Source organism: Myotis yumanensis, unplaced genomic scaffold (genome assembly GCF_028538775.1).
Source record: "Myotis yumanensis isolate MYYU_CA2020_CCGP unplaced genomic scaffold, mMyoYum1.0.hap1 SCAF_12, whole genome shotgun sequence".
NCBI lineage: Eukaryota > Metazoa > Chordata > Mammalia > Chiroptera > Vespertilionidae > Myotis > Myotis yumanensis.
Window position 1 is genome coordinate 46,663,580 of NW_027223763.1, and position 23,492 is coordinate 46,687,071.

A 23,492-nucleotide genomic window follows, 5' to 3' on the forward strand; every position below is an offset into this window, starting at 1 on the left:
AAACCTGAACCTTTTCACAAGGAAATATTAGAAAAACCCCAATTAGAGAATATTCTATAAAATAACTGATCCCTCTTCTCCAAATATCTTAATGTCATCAAAGAAAGAAAAAGGGGTGAGGAACTCAACCAAATTAAAGAGTCTAAAGAGACATGACAACTAAGTACAATACATGATCCTAGGCCAGATGTAGTACTAAGAGAGAAAAGTGCTATAAAAGACATTATTGGGATAATTTATGAAACTGGACTATGAACTGTAAATTAAATATAAATACATAGAGATGCTAAGTTCCTGAGTTTGGTAATCCTACTGTGGTTACAAAAGAGAATATTCTTGTTTACTAGAGGCCTGGTGCACGAATTTGTGCACCAGTGGGGTCCCTTGGCCTGGCCTGCAGGATCGGGCTGAAACCAGCTCTCCGAAATCCCCCAAGGGGTCCCAGATTGCGAGAGGGCACAGGCCAGGCTGAGGAACCCCACTGGTGCACAACTGGGGCCAAGGAGGGACTGGGAGGGCTCCAGGGCATGTCTGGCCCATCTCACTCACTCCCCATAGGCAGGACCCCAGCAGCAAGCTAACCTACTGGTCGGAGCGTCTGCTCCCTGGTGGTCAGTGCATGTCATAGTGAGCCGTTGAGCAGCCTTAACATATCATTAGCATATTACACTTTGATTGGTTGAAAGGGTGACCAGACAACTGGACATTTAGCATATTAGGCTTTTATTATATAAGATGGGATATTCCTGTGAAGTACTAAGGAGTAAAGGAGTATGACATGCAAATTACTCTCAAATGGTTTCAGAAATAAAATGATAATATGTATTTACATATGTACACACACATACACGTAGATAAATCAAGTGTGACAAACTATTGTAAATTAATGAATCTGTTTAAAGGATTTCCAGAAATTCTCAGTATTGTTTAAGAAACTTTTAAGTTGGAAATTTTTTTCAAAATAAAAAAGGATAAAGAAATTTCTCTTGATTCATAAACTTCCAAAATAAGGACCACCAGTATCTTTATTTCTTTTTCTCCATTAGTGAAATGCCGATAAAAGCTGGCTTTCCATGGCTGTGTTACCCCAATTCAAAGTGTGAGTTTTCTCGATGAAATGTCAACCAGTGAAGAGTGGAGGGGAAGTTGGGAAGCTGTTGAAAGAACATGGGCCTTACATTTTCTTTTTGTCACGTGGGCAATTTCCTTCGAACCGATGAGCCTTAATGGCTTTGCTTAAAAATGGGAATAAACACCAACAATAATTCTGCTGTGAGAATAAGAGAGAAGGTATAAATACCTACCTCTAAAAAGAATCTAAAAGTTAAGTAAGACTCAGACAATGCTGGGCCGCTGCGGCAAGCCCTCAGATGCTTTCAATCCTCCTCAGAGGAAAACCAAGACGCTCACCATGGTCTCCAACGTCCCCCCTGATCTGGCCTCCAGTTCGCTGATCTCACCGTTCTCCTCCCTCATTCCACCTGGGCCCTCTGCTCTCAGTGCTATTCTTCAAGTACAACCTGGCTTAGGGTCTTTGTGGTTCTGTTCCTCTGTCTGGACCACCCTTACTCTGACACACACAGGGCTCTGCTCCTTCCCTCGTCCACTACGGCTCCAATGGCAGCTAATCAGTGAGGCTTTCCCTCAGAAAGTACCTAGAAGAGTATACACACTTAATCCCCAGTCATTCTCTGTCTCTTTCCCTGGTTTATTTTCACTATCTACCAGTATGTTCATTTATTGTCTGTGTCCTCATAAAATGTTAGCTACATATTTGTAAGGACTTCTATTTACTCAGTGCTGTATCTTTAGCACATAACTAAGTGCTTGGCACATTACAGGCTCTCAATATATATTTGTTGAATGAATGAATGAATGAATGAATGAACAGGAAGGAAACCCTGCACATATCTAGTCCATTCATAGTCAGTTTGTCATAGATATTAAGTCCATTTAATTAAAACCTTTTTCTCTGTTGACATCTGTCATCATTAAATATTCCCACTGCTTCTAAAATACAGTGAGATTTAATGGCCAGATTTCACAGTGGTCTCGGAGAACACTGGCGAGTATTTGACATGTGACTAAATCAGGCTTGGAGAGCACCGAGTCACAATTCTGAAGAAGGAAAGGAGGAAGGAAAGAAATATTCCTTAGAGATATATTTGGGTATTTGATCATTCCTTTCTAGTAGTGTCTAATTATCACTACTGATCAACTTCCCAATAAAGTTGAATTTTCTTTCTTACCCAAGCTCTAGAAAATTGGCAGCTGTTCACTTCTAAATGTAAAATCGCAGGCTCACATTTCAAATGCCACATGGTCTTACTCCAGAAAAGCAGAGCACATCTCAAAAATGTAGCAATTGTGTCTGATGTACACAGCTTTCTGTCAACACCCAAGCTGACAAATGACAGGATCCCACTGCCACCTGGGACCTGGGCCCTCGGGGACCCACTGAGTCACAGCCAGCTTGCTCCTCAGTTGCCACACTACCAGCCTGCAGCTGTGGACTCCGGTCCCTCGCACACAACCTGCCTTGACAGATCCAGAATGAGGGACCAGGTGCTTGGCTTGTTCAGTCTCTAGGGCCAGGAAAATCAGACAGGCAACCCACTCCCCAGGGACATCAGTTGCTTTTGAAAACTATTATTAAATTAAACTAAGGAGGACCATTAATTTGCAAACATCTGTACTTGGGATCCATATGGTGCTGCGATTCAATCCTAGCAAAATCAAGACACACACAAACTCCAGAATAGCAAGATGGTATAAGGTACCCTTGGGAAAATTCTCAAGTAGAGTCTGAAATTCTTGGTATCGATTATCTTTCCTTCTTACAGAACAAAGGAGGCTAATCAATTACAGCCAGTGTCCTAAAGCAAGGTAGGCCAAGGTCTCTGTGCTCATTTCTGAAACACAGGTTACACGCTGAACCAATAATGAATTCATGATCTCAGAATTAGTCCCACCTAGGAGCTCCCTATTTAAAAGTTCCCTTCTTGCTTTTTTGATTGGTATAAACAAATTATGTAGAAACTTAGTCATTTGTATTCTAAGTTAGGCAAAAGCACATGGAATACAAATTTCATTACTAAGTCCAAAATCTCTGTATCAAGGAATGTAACGAAAAGGGTCCGTTCACTCCCTCTCCTTGTCCGCTAAGGCATCAGATATTACTTACAGGGGCCTTTGTGTAGGACCAATAGGCTCCTGTCGTTGGCCCCCAACACTGAGTTGGTTCCGGGCCTCACAACTATCTAGGCTATTTAACTAGAGGGCTGGAAGCAGCGCAGTAAAATGGATCCCAATATCTTTGGACTTAGTTCTATTTCACTGCAATTTAAAGAAAGACTCAAAGAAAAGTTTTTGTCCAGACAGTGAAGGCAGTTCAAGTTGAGAGCCCCTAAAAAATAAAACTCCTAACCCTGTTTAGACTCTACATACCAACTCTGAACAGTACCCTATGCTTGAAACATGGACATTGTGGACATACGCATTCTATGTGGAGTTGAGCAGCATGACTTCCTCGAGCATTGAGTGTTCCAAGTGTGAACACATTAGAAGAAAGCTTTTCCCTTCAGTCTTCGTACTGTACAATCGCTCCCTGTTATTTCACTGGCTATTTCTTTCTTAAAAAGAAATGTGTCTCACCAGGGATGATGAAGAGATGAATAGGTATATGATAAAACAGCTTCCGCTCTCTGGCTGACTCCGAGTCAGTTCCGAAACTACAAACCAGGTTAACTTCTTTATCCCAAGTAGTTACCATAATATTTAACTACCCAGAGGAGAATCTGTACCACTGCTAATACTTTGTGTCGTCTGGATTAACACCATGAAATGAACACTTCATATCTAAGTTAAAGAAATGATGACAGACCATCAAAGGTAGACGATGGCATTGTTAACCCTAATTACCTTTATCGGACTGGAAATCTCCCGGGGTGCCTTTTAGCCCTTTCTTAAAATAGCTCTAGTTACACTTTAGTTTACCTCCCTATTGCCTGACATTTGTTGTCCAGAATCTAAAAATGTTCGACAAGTGATCCAAAGACAAAAATAGGATGAAAACATTCTGATTGGCAAAGAAGCGGGAAGTCACATTTCTGCAAACAGCCTCCTCTTCAAGGAAAATCAGCTCTGGATGAAGGAGAACCCAAAGTGGGGAGAATAGAAACGTTCTCATGGTCTAGGGAAAGGCTGACAGTGCTCCAGCCTGGGTATCAGGTAAGCACCAGAACCAGTTTTATATCATTGTTTTAATCTAGAACAACCCACATCAGGAAACATTCTGCTGAAAGCCAACCAATCATTAACAGCAAAAAGTCAACCAATCAGGGGATTCATTTTCAGCAAAGACAGGGGGTCATGACAAGCACAAAACTTACCAGCATAAGACTCAAACTTCAGCAGAGCACTGTTGTACCCCAGGGTAATCAAGACGGATTCCTTCCCCACCCTGCAACATTCGGTGTCTCGGTTGAGTAGGCATTTAAAGACACAGACGCCATCAGCTATAAAGAGTGGAAAAAAAAAAGGATTAGGAAAATCCATTTTGAGCATTGTCAAAAGGCTCACCAATGCCTAAATGCATTCCTACATTTTCTCATGTTCTCTAGGTGCCTCATTTCTTTTTTCTTAATACAATTTCTCCTGGGACATATGGGAATATGAGGATATCAGTTAAAGCAGTGGTCGGCAAACTCATTAGTCAACAGAGCCAAATATCAACAGTACAACGATTGAAATTTCTTTTGAGAGCCAAATTTTTTAAACTTAAACTATATAGGTAGGTACACTGTTATTAACTTAATTAGGGTACTCCTAAGCTGGCCTTTGCTAAAAACGTCCTCAGTCTGACTGAGGTACGTTCGCTGAGGTCGACCCCTTCCAACTCTCCCATCCACACTCGTCTTGTAGCCAGTCTCACTCAACTGGTGCATGAATCGCACCCGCCTTCCCCGTGCTGTGTATCCCGCTGCCCGACTGACCGACACCCCCCACTTCTTCTAATGCCACTTCTTCAAAATAAACTCACTCAGGCCGAAAAACGAATTCTGCGCATGGGCCACGAAGTTTCAATTGCACTGCACGTGCGCGCCCGCATGTGGTATTCTGTGGAAGAGCCACACTCAAGGGGCCAAAGAGCCGCATGTGGCTCGTGAGCCGCGGTTTGCCGACCACTGAGTTCAAGAAATGACTATATGGCCGAATACCAATTCTTTGCAGGTGTTTAACACCACTTAAAACAGACTCCTATTGGATCTTGCCAGGGCTCCATTACCCATAACCCAATATTCCCAAAATCATTTTATAACTCTCTTTTTTTTAAATCCTCACCGGACAAATGAGGCTGGGTTTTTGTTTGTTTTGGTTTGTGTGTGTGGGGGTGGGGGGGACAGAAGAGGGAAAGAAAGGGAGAGGAGAGACACATCTATGTGAGAGAGACATATCCATTGGTAGCCTCCCTCACCAGGGCTGGAGATGGAACCTGCAAATGGAACCTGCAATTCAGGTATGTGCCCTTGACCGGGTATCGAACCTCTGACCCTCCAGTGCACAGGCTGATGCTCTAACCACTGACACACACTGGCCAGGACCATTTTGTATCTCTTGATGCCATCCTAGGAGAGACCAGGTAATGTCGCTGTGGGTGACTGAGCACCTACTATGTGCCAGAGATATCACGCAAAAATTCCATTGCAAGTATCATCACTGCCAATGTTCCTAGGTGAAGACGAGGCAGAGTTTACGTCCATATATGCACAGCTAATATGCAGCAGGGCAAGAATTCAAGCCCAGGGTTGAAGTTGACTCCAAAGCCATGTTGCTCCTACCACATTGTGCCAAGGCAAGTGTGATAAAAAGTTTCCCAAGAAGGGCCCATGGTAAGTGGCTAGGTTCTCATTAGATTCATGCATAGATAATTGGGAACTAACTCACTAATGCTGTTAGCATTGGGGCAGCTGTAGTGTGGTGGGAAAAGCAATGACTTTGGGTTTTGCTTTATCTTTTACTAGAGGCCTGATGCATGAAATCCATGCAAGAGTAGGCCTTCCTTCCCCCGGCTGCCAACACCGGCTTCCCTCTGGCACCCGGGACCCAGGTTTCCCTCACAGCCCTGGCTTTGTCTAGAAGGACGTCCAGAAAGACGTCCGGTCTAATGAGCATATTACGTTTTTATTATTATAGATACTTACTGAGGAGCTTAATCACCTAAACACATGGAATCACGTTTTTTCATTACGTAAAATGAAAATATTGATGCTTTGTTAAGACTGAATGGTAAAGTTTAAATAATTTCTAAAATCCTATTAAACCAATAAGAGAGTATTAATATTTCTCTGATTATAAAGTAGTGACCTGGTGCACGGATTTATGCACATTGAAAGGAAATTAATTAGAAGGTGGCTGGCGGGGCGGGACTGGGCGAAACGGGCTCGACACGCCCTGGAGCCAACCTCCCACAGTCTTTTCCTGGCATCTGTGGAGTAAGTGGGGTCCCTCCACCAGGTGGGGTCCCTCGGCCTGGCCTGCAGGGATTGGGCCAAACTGACTCTCCAACACCGCCCCAAGGGGTCCCGGAGTGCAAGAGGGCACTCTGCAAAGTTGCTCTGGTACAGGGTGTGGAACGCAAATGCAAGTGTGCAGTAAACCAGATTCGGGGCTGACAGTGCCCCAGGAACAACATAACCCACGGCTGAAGGTGGAATCGTGCAGCCCTACGAGGAATCGGGCTCCCTCCTCTCTGGTTTCGAGGTGTGTCACCCAAGAACTGCTGCTGCCAAGTCACTGCAGCTCAGCAGCTCCTGTGTTGAGCATCTGCCCCCTGGTGGTCAGTGCACGTCATAGCGACTGGTTGGACACAGCATATTAGCCATATATATATATTCTTAGCTCTTATCTTTAATGTCTTCTGTTCTCCTTTACAAAATCAATTACAGTATGTGTATTAAATTGAATTATAATTAAAAACATAATCCTATATAATAAAAGGCTAATATGCAAATTGACCAAACGGCAGAACGACTGGTTGCTATGATGTGCACTGACCACCAGGGAGCAGACGCTCAACGGAGGAGCTGCCCCTGGTGGTCAGTGCGCTCCCACAGGGGGAGTGCTGCTCAGCCAGAAGCCCTGAGCCGGGCTCCCAGCTGGCAAGTGCAGCGGCGTTGGCGGGAGCCTCTCCCACCTCTGGACTGAGAGAGGGCACAGGCCGATAAGGGACCCTCCCCCCCCCAAGTGCACAAATTTTGTGCACCAGGTCTCTAGTTGTTTATAAAATTCCAGTGTTACACATGAGCATATGCACATTTGTGCACATACATTCAAAAAACACACACAGAGTTAAGATGATTAAATGTTTTCAAATATTTTTAACCACTACTTCATATGAATGAGTACCTCCTGATGGAGGCATTCACAGATACTTTTCATGAAACATCTTGGCTGGTTAAATAGTGCAGATGTTTTGAAAACATTTTCTTGGCATAAAACATGGTTACAGGTTGTTATTACAGCCCAGTCAGTGTCTCTAAGGCATCAACGTCTCCTCACAGGGTGGCAGCCGTGAATGCAGATGCAGAAGGGAGTTTGGGGCTCTCTGAAACAATATGTTTTCTTAAAGTCACAAGAAATATTTTTTCAAGAAATTGGGATTATTAGCATTTACCAATTGTTTTCCTTATGGTTTTGAAGTAGGATGAGATAGGATGAAGAAGGAAGGAGATTCTAGTCTTCCTCAGCTCCTTGTACAAACATGAATATTACAGTCTGTGCGCTCTTTGTGAGCAGGGCAATTTCACTTTATTTGGGGGTTCATTCTTTTTTTTCTCTCTGCATCAAAGCCTAGCACAGTATCTAATACTTAATATTTTTTGAATTAGTGAAAGCATTTCTCCATGTATTGATTGCATCCCACCCCAGAATAGATAAGTTTAAAAATGTATTACTCAATCCTCCTTAACTAGATAGACTTTTGATTTTTTTCTTTTGTTGTTGTTTGTTTGTGATTTAATTAGGGTATACATTGAGTTGCTGTTTTTTCCTACCTTCATAAATTGCAAAATGCTTAGCCATACATCCTCTTTTCTTTATTCCCTCCCTATTTTCTTTTTAAATATGGTGGGGGAAGTCTTTTTAAGTATGCCATTATATCCAGAAAGTACTGGGAACTACTTCAAATGTTAAAATATACCTGTGGCAAAAAATTTTTAATACTTGAAACAAAGTTGAAAAGCAATGATAAGCTAGGCATATGTTCTCAACATACATAACAATGACTTACTATCCCCAATATACAATTAGCTCTAAAATATAAGAAGAAATAAACATCCCTATTAAAAAGTTAGTAAGGAGTCAGTAGGCAATTGACAACTGGGAAATGTCAATAGCAAAATTTTTAAAAATTTTGTATCAAACATTGGAAAGGCTGTGAGAAGTCACTGGGTGCCATTACTAAGAATGTAAATTTCTATATTCCTGAAATGTATTTTGGCCATATGGTTTAAAATTTAAAATCTATGTACTCTCTGTTAGACGTTCTACTCATAACAGTTTCTTCCAGGATGTACTTTATCAATTGTGAATGGATGTATATTTAAGGATGTGTATATTAAAGCTAAGAGTCCATCACTTACATGGTTGGTTAAATTAAACATGATACATCTGTGTTCAGGTTGCAGAACAGCACGTGTGATATTTTTGTAGCAATTTAACATTGTGTTTATTTTTGTAGAAAGTTGTTTAAAAAGATATACACCAAAGTGTCATTAGTTGTTTCCTCTGGATGGAGAAATTTGGGGTCATTTTTATTTGTCTGCCTTGTTTGAATTTTCTAAGTGACTACTTATTTTTCTAGTTAGAAAAGACAAGAAAGCTATTCATTTGGTTAAAAAAAAAAAGCAATCAAGCAAAAGACACACTACTATCACTAAGATTCTTCACCACATTCTCATTCTTGGTGGGTATCACTATTCTTTACACTTTTTTGTTTACCAGATATTAGCTGGTACTTCATTCATTTTAAAATATTTATTTAGAAATTACTGCATCCAAGATAGTAAATATAATCATTATGTTCATTCTCCGTTTTTAAATCATTCATGGAAATGAATGTCTTCTTACATTTTTGTTTGCTAATGTAAAAACTTCTTGTGTTGATTTCCTATCCTGACCTTGACCATGTTAGTACATAAAAACATTCTAAATGATTCCTGTTAACAAATGGGATCAAGAAGAAAACGCAGCTATTTTAGAGGAGAATATCATATTAATCTAGAAATACGTCTTTTTAAATTTAAAGAATTTATTTTAGAAAAATTAAGGAATACACTAAAAAATTAAGGAACATATATAAATCCAAGACCAGGAAATACTACAACACTGGGAAAAACAGGGATGGTGTGGAGACCATTTTCTTTATTTTTTATTTTTTTATGGCTAAAATCAGGTACTAATACATTCAGAGGTAAATGTGTTTATTGAGAATACTCAAAAATCAAATACATTTTCAATGTACATTATACCAAGGTATAGGGCATTTATCAAGTTATTATTACTAGTAATAATAATAATAATACTAACTACACCCTTGCCAAACATCTCATTTCATATCTTCAGTGGCACAGAAGGCTGGCTGCTTCTGTGTATTTATTATCATTGGGCTCTTTTTTTTAAATCCTCACCTGAGGGCATGGTTTTATTGTTTGTTTGGTTTTATTTTTGTTTGTTTTTATTGATTTGAGAGAGAGAGAGAGAGAGAAAAAAACATCAATCTGTTACCTCTCACACACACTCCAACTGGGGATCAAACCCACAACCTGGGTATGTGCCCTGACTGGGAATTGAACCCACCACCTTTCTGTGTATGGGACGAGGTTCCAACCGACTGAGCTGCACTGGCCAGAGCTACTGTAATTGTGCTTTTGAACTTGATTCTCATCAGTGACACTCTTTGCTGCTTCTTCATAGGGCAAGTCCTACTCTGCTGGTGGCAACAAAGTAAGTAACAAGCAGAATAACTTCCTGTGCACAAAATTTAGACGGCTTTAGGAAAGCCTAGAGCTATGTCACTCCCTCCTTGAGGAAAAGCCACTAGTTCCCCGAAAGGACTCTCAAAGAAAACGATAATCATGGTGAATCCAGATGCCTTGCTCTATCCTCCACTTCAGCCTCATTTGACAAAACTTTTAACAGTTCACAGAGAAATCCAGGACCTACCCATTCACAAGTACACACAGGTAACCCTGGAAAATGCCTCAGGGTAAGGTCGAGAGAATTGCCCTTGACTTTAACAACAAAATGCCTTACTTCTCCTTACATATACCCCTCTCCTTTCAGCCTATGCAGATGCAGAAATTCAATCTCCATAAGAAAACTACAGCCCTGACTAAGAATATTATATATCAGGCATGGTCTAGAACAGAAGTTCTAAGATACAGTTTTATGTATAAATCCATGGACAGAGAGTACTTATGACCTAATAATATTGCATTTATGCCAAGTCTTTGCTAAGTGACCCTTTAATATTTTCCTATCTAGAAATAGGAAGTTAGTCTACCTAATAAACGTGTTTCCTAGAAACAGGTAACTAAAAAATGATGGTACAGGCAGCGCATATATAGATGGGAGTAAATCATATGGATCACTGTGCAGTTATTATTTTTAGCAAATTTAACCTCAGAAAATGAGTGTTAAAGAGAACATGATTATGGTTTAAAAAAGATAACTAATATTAAAATTAGGCACCAATACTGAGCACATTAATAACAATCTCCTATGAGATATGAAAAAATAGTAATATATATTCACAGCTTCTTCCTCTCCTCTACCTGGTAAGGAGAATTCTGTATTTGAAAGATTAGTTTCTAGGATTTTGCTAGCTAGAGTAATGATAGTGAAGAAAACTGAAAATGGATTAATTCTTTCAGATTGAAATGGGCCCAGTGTTAACAGCAGAAGAGAAATGAAAAGAATGGGAAGGTAAGCAGAAAAAGGAAGGGATTTGGAAAAGGTTTTAGAATTGAGAATTGGGGTAGCTACCATATGTGAGAGAGTCAGAGAGATGGGGGAAAAAACGGCTTTTAGGACATTAGGTTCAGAACAACAGTTGTCTGGTCATTTGGTTTTGGTTTTGAGTTTGATGGGGGTTTTTGTTTTGTTTTGTTTACAAATGTTATCCCCTTCCTCTACATATTGATGTTTAATTTTACCAAGTCTACACAACCAAATCATACAGCCATTACATAGTAATACTATCTCCTTTGGGCCCTCATTTAATAACAATTTAGTGCCCACCAACAGTTCCACGTACTTGTCTCTCTAGTCATTTCGATTGTCCAAAGTCGTTCTCTAGCAGAATCTTAGGAAGGGCTCACTGAACAAATCCTTTACAAGATTCCTTAGGAAGAGTCATTGGAAAAAATATTCCTCAAATTCTTGCACACGAATAGTTGTCGTCTTCTTATTTTTGAAGGTCAGGTTTTCTGGATATAAAATCCCTGGCTAACATGTTTTTTCTTTCAGATCTTATGGTATTCCAATGGAATATGTTACGCTATTCTATTCTCACACATAGCATCAAAAGGTCTAGCGATAATCTAATTTCTCTCTTACAATAATATACTCACATTGTCTAGATATCCAAAAGATGTTTCCCTTTCTTTAACGGCCAGTAATTTTTACCAGAATGTGTGTTACGCTGGTCATTCTAGGCCAGTATTTTCAGGTATAAAGTACATTTTTTCAATATATGTTTTCAATTTATTTCAATAAAATTTTCTTAATTATTAATTTAGTATTTGTTTTGTTTGTTTCTTGGTTTTTTTGTTTGTGTTTTTTTCTTTCCTGATGTCTGCTTCAGAGACTCTTATGTGTGTGTTGGAATTTTTTGTTTTTGTTTATCTTCAACATTTGCAACTTTCTTTTGAATCCATTTTATCTCTTTTTACATTTCCTTTTACATTTTAAAACTTTCCTATTTTTTCTTCTTTATTTGATGTATTTTTTATTCCTTCTAATTTAGCTTTCATTTCTAAAAATTATTTCATTTTTAATATATATTTTATTTCTAATTATTTCTTAAATTCTGTAATTTCATTATTGAGTTCTCCTAATTCTGATTGATGTTATTCTTTCATGCCCTGTATAATTTTCTTAATATCCCTTAATTTATTCTGCAAATAAATCTTACAGGAATATTTTTGTAGCATGTCTTTCTAGCATGCTTTTATTGTTGGTAGGACTGTTATTTTGCCCCCTTTTGCCTTTTTTCTTATAGTAACTGTTGGGATTTGACCTCAGTACTTTCCTGTTAATCATCTTTATGTGAATATCATTTCATGAACTTTTAGAAGGATGATAAATTACACTACAGTTTTATAAGAAACTACCAAATTCTGTTTCACTTAGTATTCCCATCAGCAATAGACAAATGAGTCATTTTTTTCTACATCCTTGACAATATTTGGATTGTCATCATTTTTTCCTTTAGATATTCGTATAGCTGTATAGTAATGCCTCGTTGTGGGTTTAACTTGCACTTTCCTGATGGCTAATGATGCGGAACATCTTTTCATGTGCTTATTTACCACCTGTATATCCTCTTCAGTGAATGCCTGTTTATGTCTTTTACACATTTTCAAATTGGATTGTTTTTGTTTTTTACTATTGAGCTTTGGAAGTTCTTCATATATCCTAGATACTGGTCCTTTGTCAGCTATGTGGTCTACAAATATTTTCTCCCATTCTGTAGCTTTGTCTTTTCTTTCTCTTAACAAAATTTCACAGGACGAAAGTTTAAATTTTGATGACATCCAATCTATCAATCTTTTTTTTTTTTTTTATGAACCACCTTTTGTTGTCAAGTTTAGGAACTCTTCACCTGAGTCCCCTGACCTGTTCATCCTATGGTTTCATTACATCTTAACTGGACAACTGCGACCATCTCTCCTCTGTTACCTGCTCCTGCAATTGAAAGTGAGTTCACACTCTTCCAAGCTGTCGGGTTACATTAACGGAGAGCATGTGCAGTCCTTGCAATGCTCTGCTCAAACCTTCCAATAACCCCCACTGAATATGAAAGGACAGACTCTCCGGCTTGAAACTATAAATCCCACAGGCACATTCCTGCTCCAACCCACTAACTCCTAGCTCTCCAAACCTCTACCACACTCCAGCCAAACTACCAGCTACTCTCCGAAGGGGCTTATCATTATGGTGTCTGAAGAAATGTGAAATAAAAGATCGGGACTTCCGAAGTGACAAAGCGCCCCTTCTGCCACCAAAAATATTACCTAATTGATTAATGTCCTAATTGATTAATGTCCACTTCAAATGGCACCTTTCCTGCCTGCCCCACAACTGGCCCAGGTTACCTCCCTCACTTCACTAACCCAACAGCACTCTGTACTTCCCTTACAGTACGTAGCTTATTTTCTCATTTGTGCCCCATTCTTATTATCCGTTTGGCCAGACTGTCCAAGGGCAGAGTGTCTCCTTATCTTTGCTTCCCCTGGAGGACCTGGTGCACAGCAGGGATTGTGAATAGTCAATTTGACTGGAACCACCATCAGCATCATCCCAGCTCAGACACATAAGGCCTATTCGCCATACCCGCTGTTAAAAACAAAGTAAAAGGACAAACTGAGCTCATCTTTCTGGTCTCTGAGTCAGCCTCATTTTTGTAAACAATTCCCTTTCCTTCCGCATCCTTCTCCCCACACATGATCACAGTAGAAAGAACAAATAAACACTGAAACCAACTCCATAATGAAATTTTAAACACCTCTGTGACCAATATTCTCAGATCAGAAGGAAGTAACATTTCATTCTGCCTTTAATGAAAGAGTATGTCACTTCCCTAACAGCTTCTCTAAGAACCCACTGTTCCCTGAAATTTATTTGCAACGCTTGTCTGAGTAATCCTTCGGCTCCCCTAGGAATTTCTCTCGGCAGGAAGGTGACAAGCAGCCAGAGAACCCATGGTTACTTGGAATCCCAGGAAAACAGTGGTTCTCAACCTCAGGTTGTGACCCAACCATAAGATTGTTTTCGTTGCTACTTCACAACTGTAATGTTGCTACTGTTATGAATCGTAATGTAAATATCTGATATGCAGGATGGTCTTAGGTGACCCCTATGAAAGGGTCATTCGACCGCCAAAGGGGTCGCAACCCACAGGTTGAGAACCGCTGGGTTACTAGATCTTGTTCCTTTAAAAATCTCAACACTTTCCTATGAAATTCATGTCTACTGTTCCCAGCACAGCGTTCAGCACGTAGTTTATGATTGATAATGTTTATTGACTTAACCAACTGAATCAATACGACCATAAAATCTTGGTGGCTTCCTAAATTACATAAAACAAAGAGCATGAAATCTCAGAGCAGTACAGATGTGAAAGGGACAATCAAACACATGGTATTTTTAGCTGACTGTATTTTTTTTCCACTCTGACAAGTGGTTTAGACCTTCCGGTTTATAAAATGTTTTTCCAATTATGATATGAGGTCAAGAAAAAGTTCACTTCCTCATTTCTTCATAAGAATGTAAAGTTTTCCCTACTTTCCTTGAACGAGCGGCTTCTCTGAGATTTAAATTTAATTTCACTGTGAATGTCTCTTCGGGGAAGCTAAATATTATGGCATCTGCAGTCTTTCTGGGTAGCGTTTCCTCAGATCATCAGCTTTCTCCTTGTGGTTGCTAGAGATTATAAACTATCCACTTGAATTCACTCAGTCGGGGATAATTGCTCCGATGTGGTTTCCCCAGCTATAACAACAAAAAAGTGGGAGCTTCCAATGAAAGAGAATGAAATAATGACTTGGCTGTCAAGAGCTGTTCTAGAGATTCATTTTTGTTTCTGCCCTGCAGCTGATCTGGTGGAACCAGATGTCTGCAAGGCTTGGTGTGGGAATTCATTCATACATGCATATGCAGCTAACACTTAGGAGCATCTGCTGTAAGCCAGTCACTGTTGATTGGCAATAGGGGAAGATGCAAAAACAAACAAACTGTAGACACAGCCTTGAGAGAGCTTGCAGTGCAAGGGGAAGGGATCTGTTCAAATGCTGTGGTACCCCAGAGGAACAAGCAACTCGTTCTGTCTGGGAGATCCCTCACAGGAGACAGTACACCGGACTCGAGGCTTGGACGAAAAATAAGAGCTTTCAACAGAAAGGAAAGAAGAGGAAAAGGTCATTCCAAACAAAGGGAACAGCCTCTTTAAAAGGCTAGTGAACGAACATGTCATAAATGAACATGGCAGGTCTGGAAATGAGGAGTAAGCAGTCCCACGTGGTTTGTAGGTGGAGGAATGAGTGCTAATATATCAAATTGCATAGGGCAACTGGAAGAGGAATTTTAAATGGTTTTTTTATTTTTTAAAATTAAATTTATTGGGATGATATTGGTCAACATGAACAGGTAGGTTTCAGGTGTGGGTTTCTGTGTTACAGAATCTGAATATTGCACTGTGTGCCCACCACCCCAAGTCAGACCTTCTTCTGCCACCACGTATTAGGACCCCCTTCTCTCCCCACGCCACTTTCGATTTGCTGCAATTCGTGTTGCCATTTTGACTGATGAACAGTTGCCTGTGAAAAAGAGAAGTGGGGCAACTGGGCAACTAGCTACCTTTGTTGAGCATTTTCCCACCTTGCACCTCATTTGTTCCTCACTGCTGCAGCATGAGGTGGGGCTCCTTATGTTCATCCTATAAACAGGAAACCTGAGGCTCAGAGTTACTGGGGCATTTGCGTAAGCTCCCTTCCATCTGGACCGCTTCAAAGTCTATTCTCATTGCTCTGCGCTATGTTGCTCCCTATGACTAGGAAAAGGAAGGGGAAAGGGACAAAGGCATGTCAAGTTTTCTCAATCTATGAGCTCTGAAATCCTGCTTTCAAGGCGAGCAGGGGTTCATATCCCTTTCTCTTACTACTTAATCTTAGCTACTCTTATTTTTTTAAATATACTTTTATTGATTTCAGAGAGGAAAGGAGAGGGAGAGAGAGAGAAACATCAATGATGAGAGAGAATCACTGATTTTCTGCCTTCTGCATGCCCCCTACTGGGGATTGAGCCCGCAACCCCTGGCATGTGCCCTTGACCGGAATAGAACCTGGGACCTTTCAGTCTGTAGGCTGACACTCTATCCACTGAGCCAAACCAGCTAGGGCAATCTTAGCTACTCTTAAAAGCCTGCTTCATACCCCACCTGATCCATAAGGGGTATGGGATCACTCTAGCCCATAATAATTGATTAAGCATAGCTTCCTTTCATTATCTTAATTTCTTGCCATACGGTGTTTATCTGCTCTTTTTGAACCAGTCCTATCTAAGTCTCAATCAGTAAACTCCTTCGGATGCCTTATTCATATCTTTTTACCCAACAATCCCTAGAACAATCCCTTAGGCACAAAACACAGTCATTAAATGTTGGTTCCCCAAGACTCTTTGACTGGGCTCTGAGAACATTTTTGAAGCACCTGAGAATTTCCTCCAAAGAAATTAAAGATCCCAGATGGTCTACAAGCAATATTTTATCAAACATTTGAGGAGCAGGTAGTTTCTATGCTACTTAAACTGGTCCAGAAAAGACGGGATACTGCCTAAATCATTTACAACGCCAATATAAGGCAATAATAAACTTGACAATGATACTCCCAAAATAAATATTAAATTCCATTATGAGTATGGAGGGAGGATGGAGTTAATCTTGGTTTAAATCTTGGTGAGAACACTTATTAACTTTATCTCTTTAGAAATATTATTTAAACTTTTCATAACTATGCTTTTTATTCATAACATAATAAATAAAATAACATAATATAACACTAGAGGCCTGATGCACAAAATTCATGCAAGAGTAGGCCTTCCTTCCCCCAGCTGCCAGCACCGGCTTCCCTCTGGCACCCTGGACCTGGGCTTCCCTCAGGCTGCTGGCAGGCACCCAGGACCTGGGCTTCCCTCTGGCTGCCAGCAGGCACCCAGGACCTGGGCTTCCCTCGAAAACCCTGGCATTATCTGGAAGGTCGTCCGGAAGGACTTCCAGTCTAATTAGCATATTATGCTGTTATTATTATAGATAAAGTTAGTCCAAACTCAACAAAAAAAAATAATGGTGATGCTCATATTTACCACGTATCTGGCACTGTTCTAAGAACTACGTACATTAACATCTAATCTTCACAACAACCCTGGCTTATTACCCTAATCCTCACTTTACAAGGGAGTAACCGAGATAACAAGCAGAAAAATACTACCTTTACAAAGCTCTTATATGGTAGAGACTGGATTTGAACTCAGGCATTCTGGCTCTAGGTCCCCTATGATTAACAACTCCTCTAGTCATTAATATTAATATCATTTTAACATGTTGAAGGAAAATATGTACTTCCTTTTATCAATACAGCAAATAAAGTGCAAGAGAAAAACAAAACAAAAAGCTTTCACTAAAATAAAACTTTTAGCAATCTAGGGTAACTCTTTATTACAATAAGGAATATTTGTATTGACCAAAAAGTCAATATGGGGCTTAAGTTTGAAATTAATTTCAAGTTGAAAATAACACCAACTAAAGAGTTTGCCCAAATCTCTATTAATTGACCTTGTTCTCAGAGTTCTAACCAAGGTAGTGAAGCATGAAAATAAATAAGAGGTTTAAATATGAGAAAGGAGGTGGTTTGATTGTGGGCCTGAAAGAATCAAGAGCATCAATTTAAAACTTACACCAAGTAGAGAGCTGAGAAAGAACACTGGTTACAAAATGAAATTACTAAGTAGTTGTTTTATATATCAGCTCTTCCAAAAAGTACTGTTAAACATATAATTCTATATTAAATAGCAACAAAATCATAAAAACAATTAGAAATGAATTTAGCAAGAACTGTGAAAGACTAGACAAGTGATGGCGAACCTATGACACGCGTGTCAGAGGTGATACGCGAACTCATTTTTTTGGTTGATTTTTCTTTGTTAAATGGCATTTAAATATATAAAATAAATGTCAAAAATATAAGTCTTTGTTTTACTATGGTTGCAAATATCAAAAAATTTCTATATGTGACACGGCACCAGAGTTAAGTTAGGGTTTTTCAAAATGCTTACACGGTGAGCTCAAAAGGTTCACCATCACTGGACTAGACCATGTTAACAGAACTGCAAAAGCGAGGGCGTGTAAAACACAGATCAATGCAAAGTCTAGAAGTTGCCTATGATTCCAAGATTGTCTGTCGTGTGTGTGTGTGTGTGTGTGTGTGTGTAAATTAACCCATGACTCTAAATTCTTTTCAAGTAAGTAAATGAATGAAAATAACCACAAGTGCACAAGAACATATTATAGACCAATGAAATAGAACAGAGAAACCAGAAATCTGCCCAAGCCGTTACACTCAAATAATATTTGAAAAAGGAGGCAAGAGCATACAGTGGAGTCAAGACAATCTCTTCAATAAATGGTGCTGGGAAAATTGGACAAATACATGCAAAAAAATAAAATAAAATTAGGCCACTAACTTACACCATAAACAAAAATAAACTCAAAATGGATAAAAGACTTAAAATAAGACAGGAAACCATAAAAATCTTAGAAGAATCCATAGGTAGAAAAATATCAGACATATCTTGTAGCAATATCTTTACTGCTACATCTCCTAGGACCATGGAAACTAAGGAGAAAATAAACAAGTGGGACTACGTCAAAATAAAAAGCTTCTGCACAGCAAAAGAAACCATCAACAAAACAAGAAAGCCCACTGCAAGGGAGAACATATTTGCCAATGTTACATCCGATAAGGGTTTAATCTCCAAAATGTATAGGGAACTTATACATCTTAACAAAAGGAAGATAAACAATCCAATCAAAAAATGGGCAACAGACCTAAATAGACACTTTTCGAAAGTGGACATATAGAAAGCCAAGAGACATATGAAAACATGCTCAAAGTCACTAATCATCCAAGAGATGCAAATCAAAATGACAACGAGGTTCCATCTCACATCTGTCAGAATGGCTATCATCAACAAATCAACAAATGACAAGTGCTGGCGAGGATGTGGAGAAAAAGGAACCCTCCTGCACTGCTGGTGGGAATGCAGACTGGTGCAGCCACTGAGGAGAACAGTATGGAGTTTCTTCAAAAAATTAAAAGTGGAACTCCCATTTGACCCAGTAATCCCACTTCTAGGAATATACCCCAAGAAACTAGAAACACCAATCAGAAAGGATATATGCACCCCTATGTTCATAGCAGCCCAATTTACAATAGCTAAGCTATGGAAACAGCCTAAGTGCCCATCAGCAGATGAGTGGATAAAAAAGCTGTGGTACATCTACACCATGGAATACTACGCTGCCATAAAAAAAAGAAGGAATTCTTACCATTTGCAACAGCATGGATGGACCTGGAGAGCATTATGCTAAGTGAAATATGCCAGTCTGAGACAGATAAGTATCACATGATCTCACTCATTTGTGGAATATAATGAACAACATAAATTGATGAACAAAAATAGATCCAGAGACACAGAAGCATCAAACAGACTGTCAAACTTCAGAGGGAAAGCAGGGGAAAGTGGGGGGAGGGGGGAAGAGTAAGAGATCAACTAAAGGACTTATATGCATGCATATAAGAATAACGAATGGACACAGACAGTAAGGTGGTGAGGGCCTGTGCTGGGGGGCGGGAGTGGGCAGGGAGAGGTCAATGGGGAACAAAGAAGACATATGCAATACTTTGAGCAATAAAGAATTTAAAAAAGAAATAAATTGGACCATATGAACTCCAGAAGTAATATATCATCATTCATCTTCATAAGTATTTGGACTGTATTGGTGTCATATTGTCACTTTCCCATCAAGATCCACTTTTGTGCTCCTTTTAACACTAATTTTGGAGAATATAAATAACAATGAACTTAACCAATAGAACTAATACTAAAGCCAAAGCTTCTCAAAATTTGCAATATCTAAGGCAAATCAAGGAATATTATACTCTTATCTGTTATACTATTTCCTAATGTGCTCTTATACTATTATATATGTAACTGCATGATTAATCAAGAATATAGTACAAACTTTATACTTATTATACAATAAAAATCTTATATATCAAGAAATTTTAAAAAAAGAAAATAGCCACGAGTTTTCTCTTTATGGTGAGGGTGGGTAGTGGTGGGATAAATAGCAGCTACAGTATATCAGAAATTAAAAGTTGAAAATGAAAGCTATGTAGTTCTGCTGTATCAGTAAGCAAATGGATGGATGTAAGGGGGGGAAGCGGGGCTCAGAAATTAAGTTATCTAAGAATTTAGTTTTTGATGAAGGTGGCATTGCAAGTTCAATGTGTAAAGGATTGCTCTTTAAACAAGCGATACCAAAAAAAAAAAAAAAACAGTGGACAATTTTAGTTTCTTGACAGAGGGAAAACTTCCTTCAATGAGGAAATTTACCCTTTTCCTCCCTTTATTCTGCTGCCTGGAGAGCGGGTGTGACGCCTGGAGCTCATTAGCCATTTTGTAACGATTGATACGAGGAGAGTTAGGTGACAGAGCAGTGAGTTGAGAGGAAGCTAGGTTCTTTAAAATTTCCTGGAGCCAACTCTGGACTGGTGACTACTGCATTTCTTTTATGTGAGGCACAACGTACTTCTATTTTTTAAAGACACTGTTATTTGGGAGTTTGCCATTGTGCACAGCTGCATCGAATCCTAACTCATAGAGATCCCTACCTATCGTATTGTACTCAAAAAAAAAATGTCATAAAGAGCAAACAGCAATTTTCAAAATAAGTCAGATTGTAGAAAAGTATTTCTCAAATATCAGAGAAGGCTTAAGTGTACATGCAAGTGTTCAGATCAAGTGTTGCTAGCACAATGTGTCTTTTCAATGATGAAAGAGGTACATGAAAAAGTAGACACAATAAGGAAGGAAAGATGAAGAAAGCATGGGTAGGTTTAAAATAGAACCAAATAGAAAGTTTAAAAATTAAAAAACACACTAAAATAATAGGTGAAACAGCTGAATAAAGATTTAATGAACACATCTCAGGCAATCTTACAGAGCAGCGGTTCTCAACCTGTGGGTCGCGACCCCTTTGGCAGTCAAACAACCCTTTCACAGGGGTCGCCTAAGACCATTCTGCATATCATATATTTACATTACAATTCATAACAGTAGCAACATTACAGTTATGAAGTAGCAATGAAAATAATTTTATGGTTGGGGGTCACCACAACATGAGGAACTGTATTTAAAGGGCCAGAAAGTTGAGAACCACTGTTACAGAGAATCACAGAGAAAGACACACAGAGACAGAAAACATAACACTGGTTAAGAAACTCAGAACATAACAAGAAGAACTAATACACATCTAATAAAAGTTCTATGATAATAAAGAGAATAGGGGAAGAATACTTGAAAATATGGGATGAGAATATGATAAAACTTATGGAAAATATGAATCACCATATACTAGACGCATGAGTTACCATCAGGATAAAGAAAAAGAAATTTCATATTTAGATATATTGTGGTGACATTTCAGTATACCAAATCTAAGAGAAAAATCACTGAGGCAGCCAGAGAGCAAAAAATCCATCAACTACACAGGAATGGAAATGACACTGGCAATTGCCAAAAGAAAGATGCTGTTCCTATTATAAACCATCTTCAAAATCAGAAACTAAGAAAGTATATTTTTTTAATTTAGAAAGCTGACCCTCTGGGCCTAACATGTGTAATGTATTAATTCCTTATGAAAATAAAAGGCTCAAAGCCCAAGTTTAGGTTTTATATCAAGCTCTTTTTATGACATTATTCACTTGAAAGGTACTATAGGTCACCTTACCCACCTCACTCATTTAATAAGTGAGGGCCTGAAGCCCAGGCTGTAAAATGATTCGTTCAAGACCATATAGTTAGTTAATAGCAGATCTGGGACTAGATCTTTAACGTCTTCCATTAACCTCCTTGCAAGCAGAAATCGGCAAAGTTGGAATTTTCTTCGTAGTTGGTTACATTGGCCTTAAAACACTTATTCAACAACCTGAAATTATTTGCCAGTTGATACACATCCACATTCTCACTTCCACAGCCTCTTGTGCCCGCTAATACGATTACCATAGATTAGAGAACAGACCCAAGGATGGTCAGGAAAATCAGAAGCAGCTCTTGTGTGGTTTGGACAGCTTACTGCAGAGTGACTCCACGGTGGCTGGTCCTGGCTACCCAGTGTAAGAGATTGCACAAGTCTGTTTGCATGCTCTGTGCTAACGTTTTCATTGTCCGGCACTACTGACGTCCTGCTGCCTACGTTGTAGTTCTACTATCTCTGCGTTCAGAAATCTGAGAACACGCCATCACCTTCCTCATTACCTTCAGGGGTAAGTAATTTACTCGAGGGTCTATCAGGGGTGGGCAAACTTTTTGACTCGAGGGCCACAATGGGTTCTTAAACTGGACTGGAGGGCCGGAACAAAAGCATGGATGGAGTGTTTGTGTGAACTAATATAAATTCAAAGTAAACATCATTACATAAAAGGGTACGGTCTTTTTTTTTTTTTAGTTTTATTCATTTCAAACGGGCTGGATCCGGCCCGCGGGCCATAGTTTGCCCACCCCTGGTCTAGATTCTGGATGTGAGTGTGGGTGATTCTCATACCGAAACAGAAATATACTTGAAAAAATTTGAGCCTCTGATGTCTCTTTACCAAGTAAATGAGGAATCTCTTGCTGTTCGCGAAGCCTAGAATTGTGGAGCTGAAATGAAGTCAAATTCCTCTAATTTATTGCTACTCAAAGTGTGCTCCAAGGATCCTTGGCATCTGAGGCTTGTTAGAAATGTTGACTCGGGCCTATTCTGATTCTGAATCAGAATATGTATATATCTTATCAAGATCCCAGGATGACTCATATACACAAAAAAGTTTGAGGACTGCTCTAACCATCCAAAAGCAGGGGTTGTCCACCCTATTTTTCCTGTCATACCACATATTTTCTTTCCATATTGCTTTCTGTTCGGTCATCCCTTTATAGCACATGTGCCTATATTTTCAGCACCTTTGCTATTTGAAAAAACCCTAAAACTGACCACTCAAAATACTGTTGGGACCATTAGACTTTTGACTAAATCTCTGTCCCATTCAAAAGTAATTTCTAACGCCACTCAAGTAAGCTTACTTCAATGACTGCTACAGTAATCCTTAATAAATAGATGATTTAACATATTTGCTCTTTTGTGTACATAAAGGTTAAACTAGGTTCCTGGTACCAAACCCAATGTGTGGGGGATGTTAGGTCTGATCAAAGCATTGAATCAATACCCCCTCCCCTGGAACTGATGTTTAGGCCACTTCACAATGGACACTCCACTTGCTTAGACCACATTCCACCTGCTAAGACCATTATCTCTCCCCCTCCGGAGTTTCCCGGAATCCAGACCTGCACAGAGAATTCTCCGCCCAGAAAAAGCCCACCTACTAGTAGAGTCC

General features: G+C 39.4%; 1 protein-coding gene across 2 annotated transcripts in view; it reads right to left on the bottom strand.

Moving 5' to 3' along the window:
* LOC139021224 (histone-arginine methyltransferase CARM1-like) overlaps positions 1-23,492 on the bottom strand; it is a 227,150-nt gene that overhangs the window by 135,785 nt on the left and 67,873 nt on the right. For both annotated transcript variants that reach the window (XM_070431573.1, XM_070431574.1), the window contains exon 2: positions 4,392-4,517. In XM_070431573.1, coding sequence (XP_070287674.1) covers positions 4,392-4,517 — 126 coding nt within the window. The remainder of the gene's footprint in view (positions 1-4,391; positions 4,518-23,492) is intronic.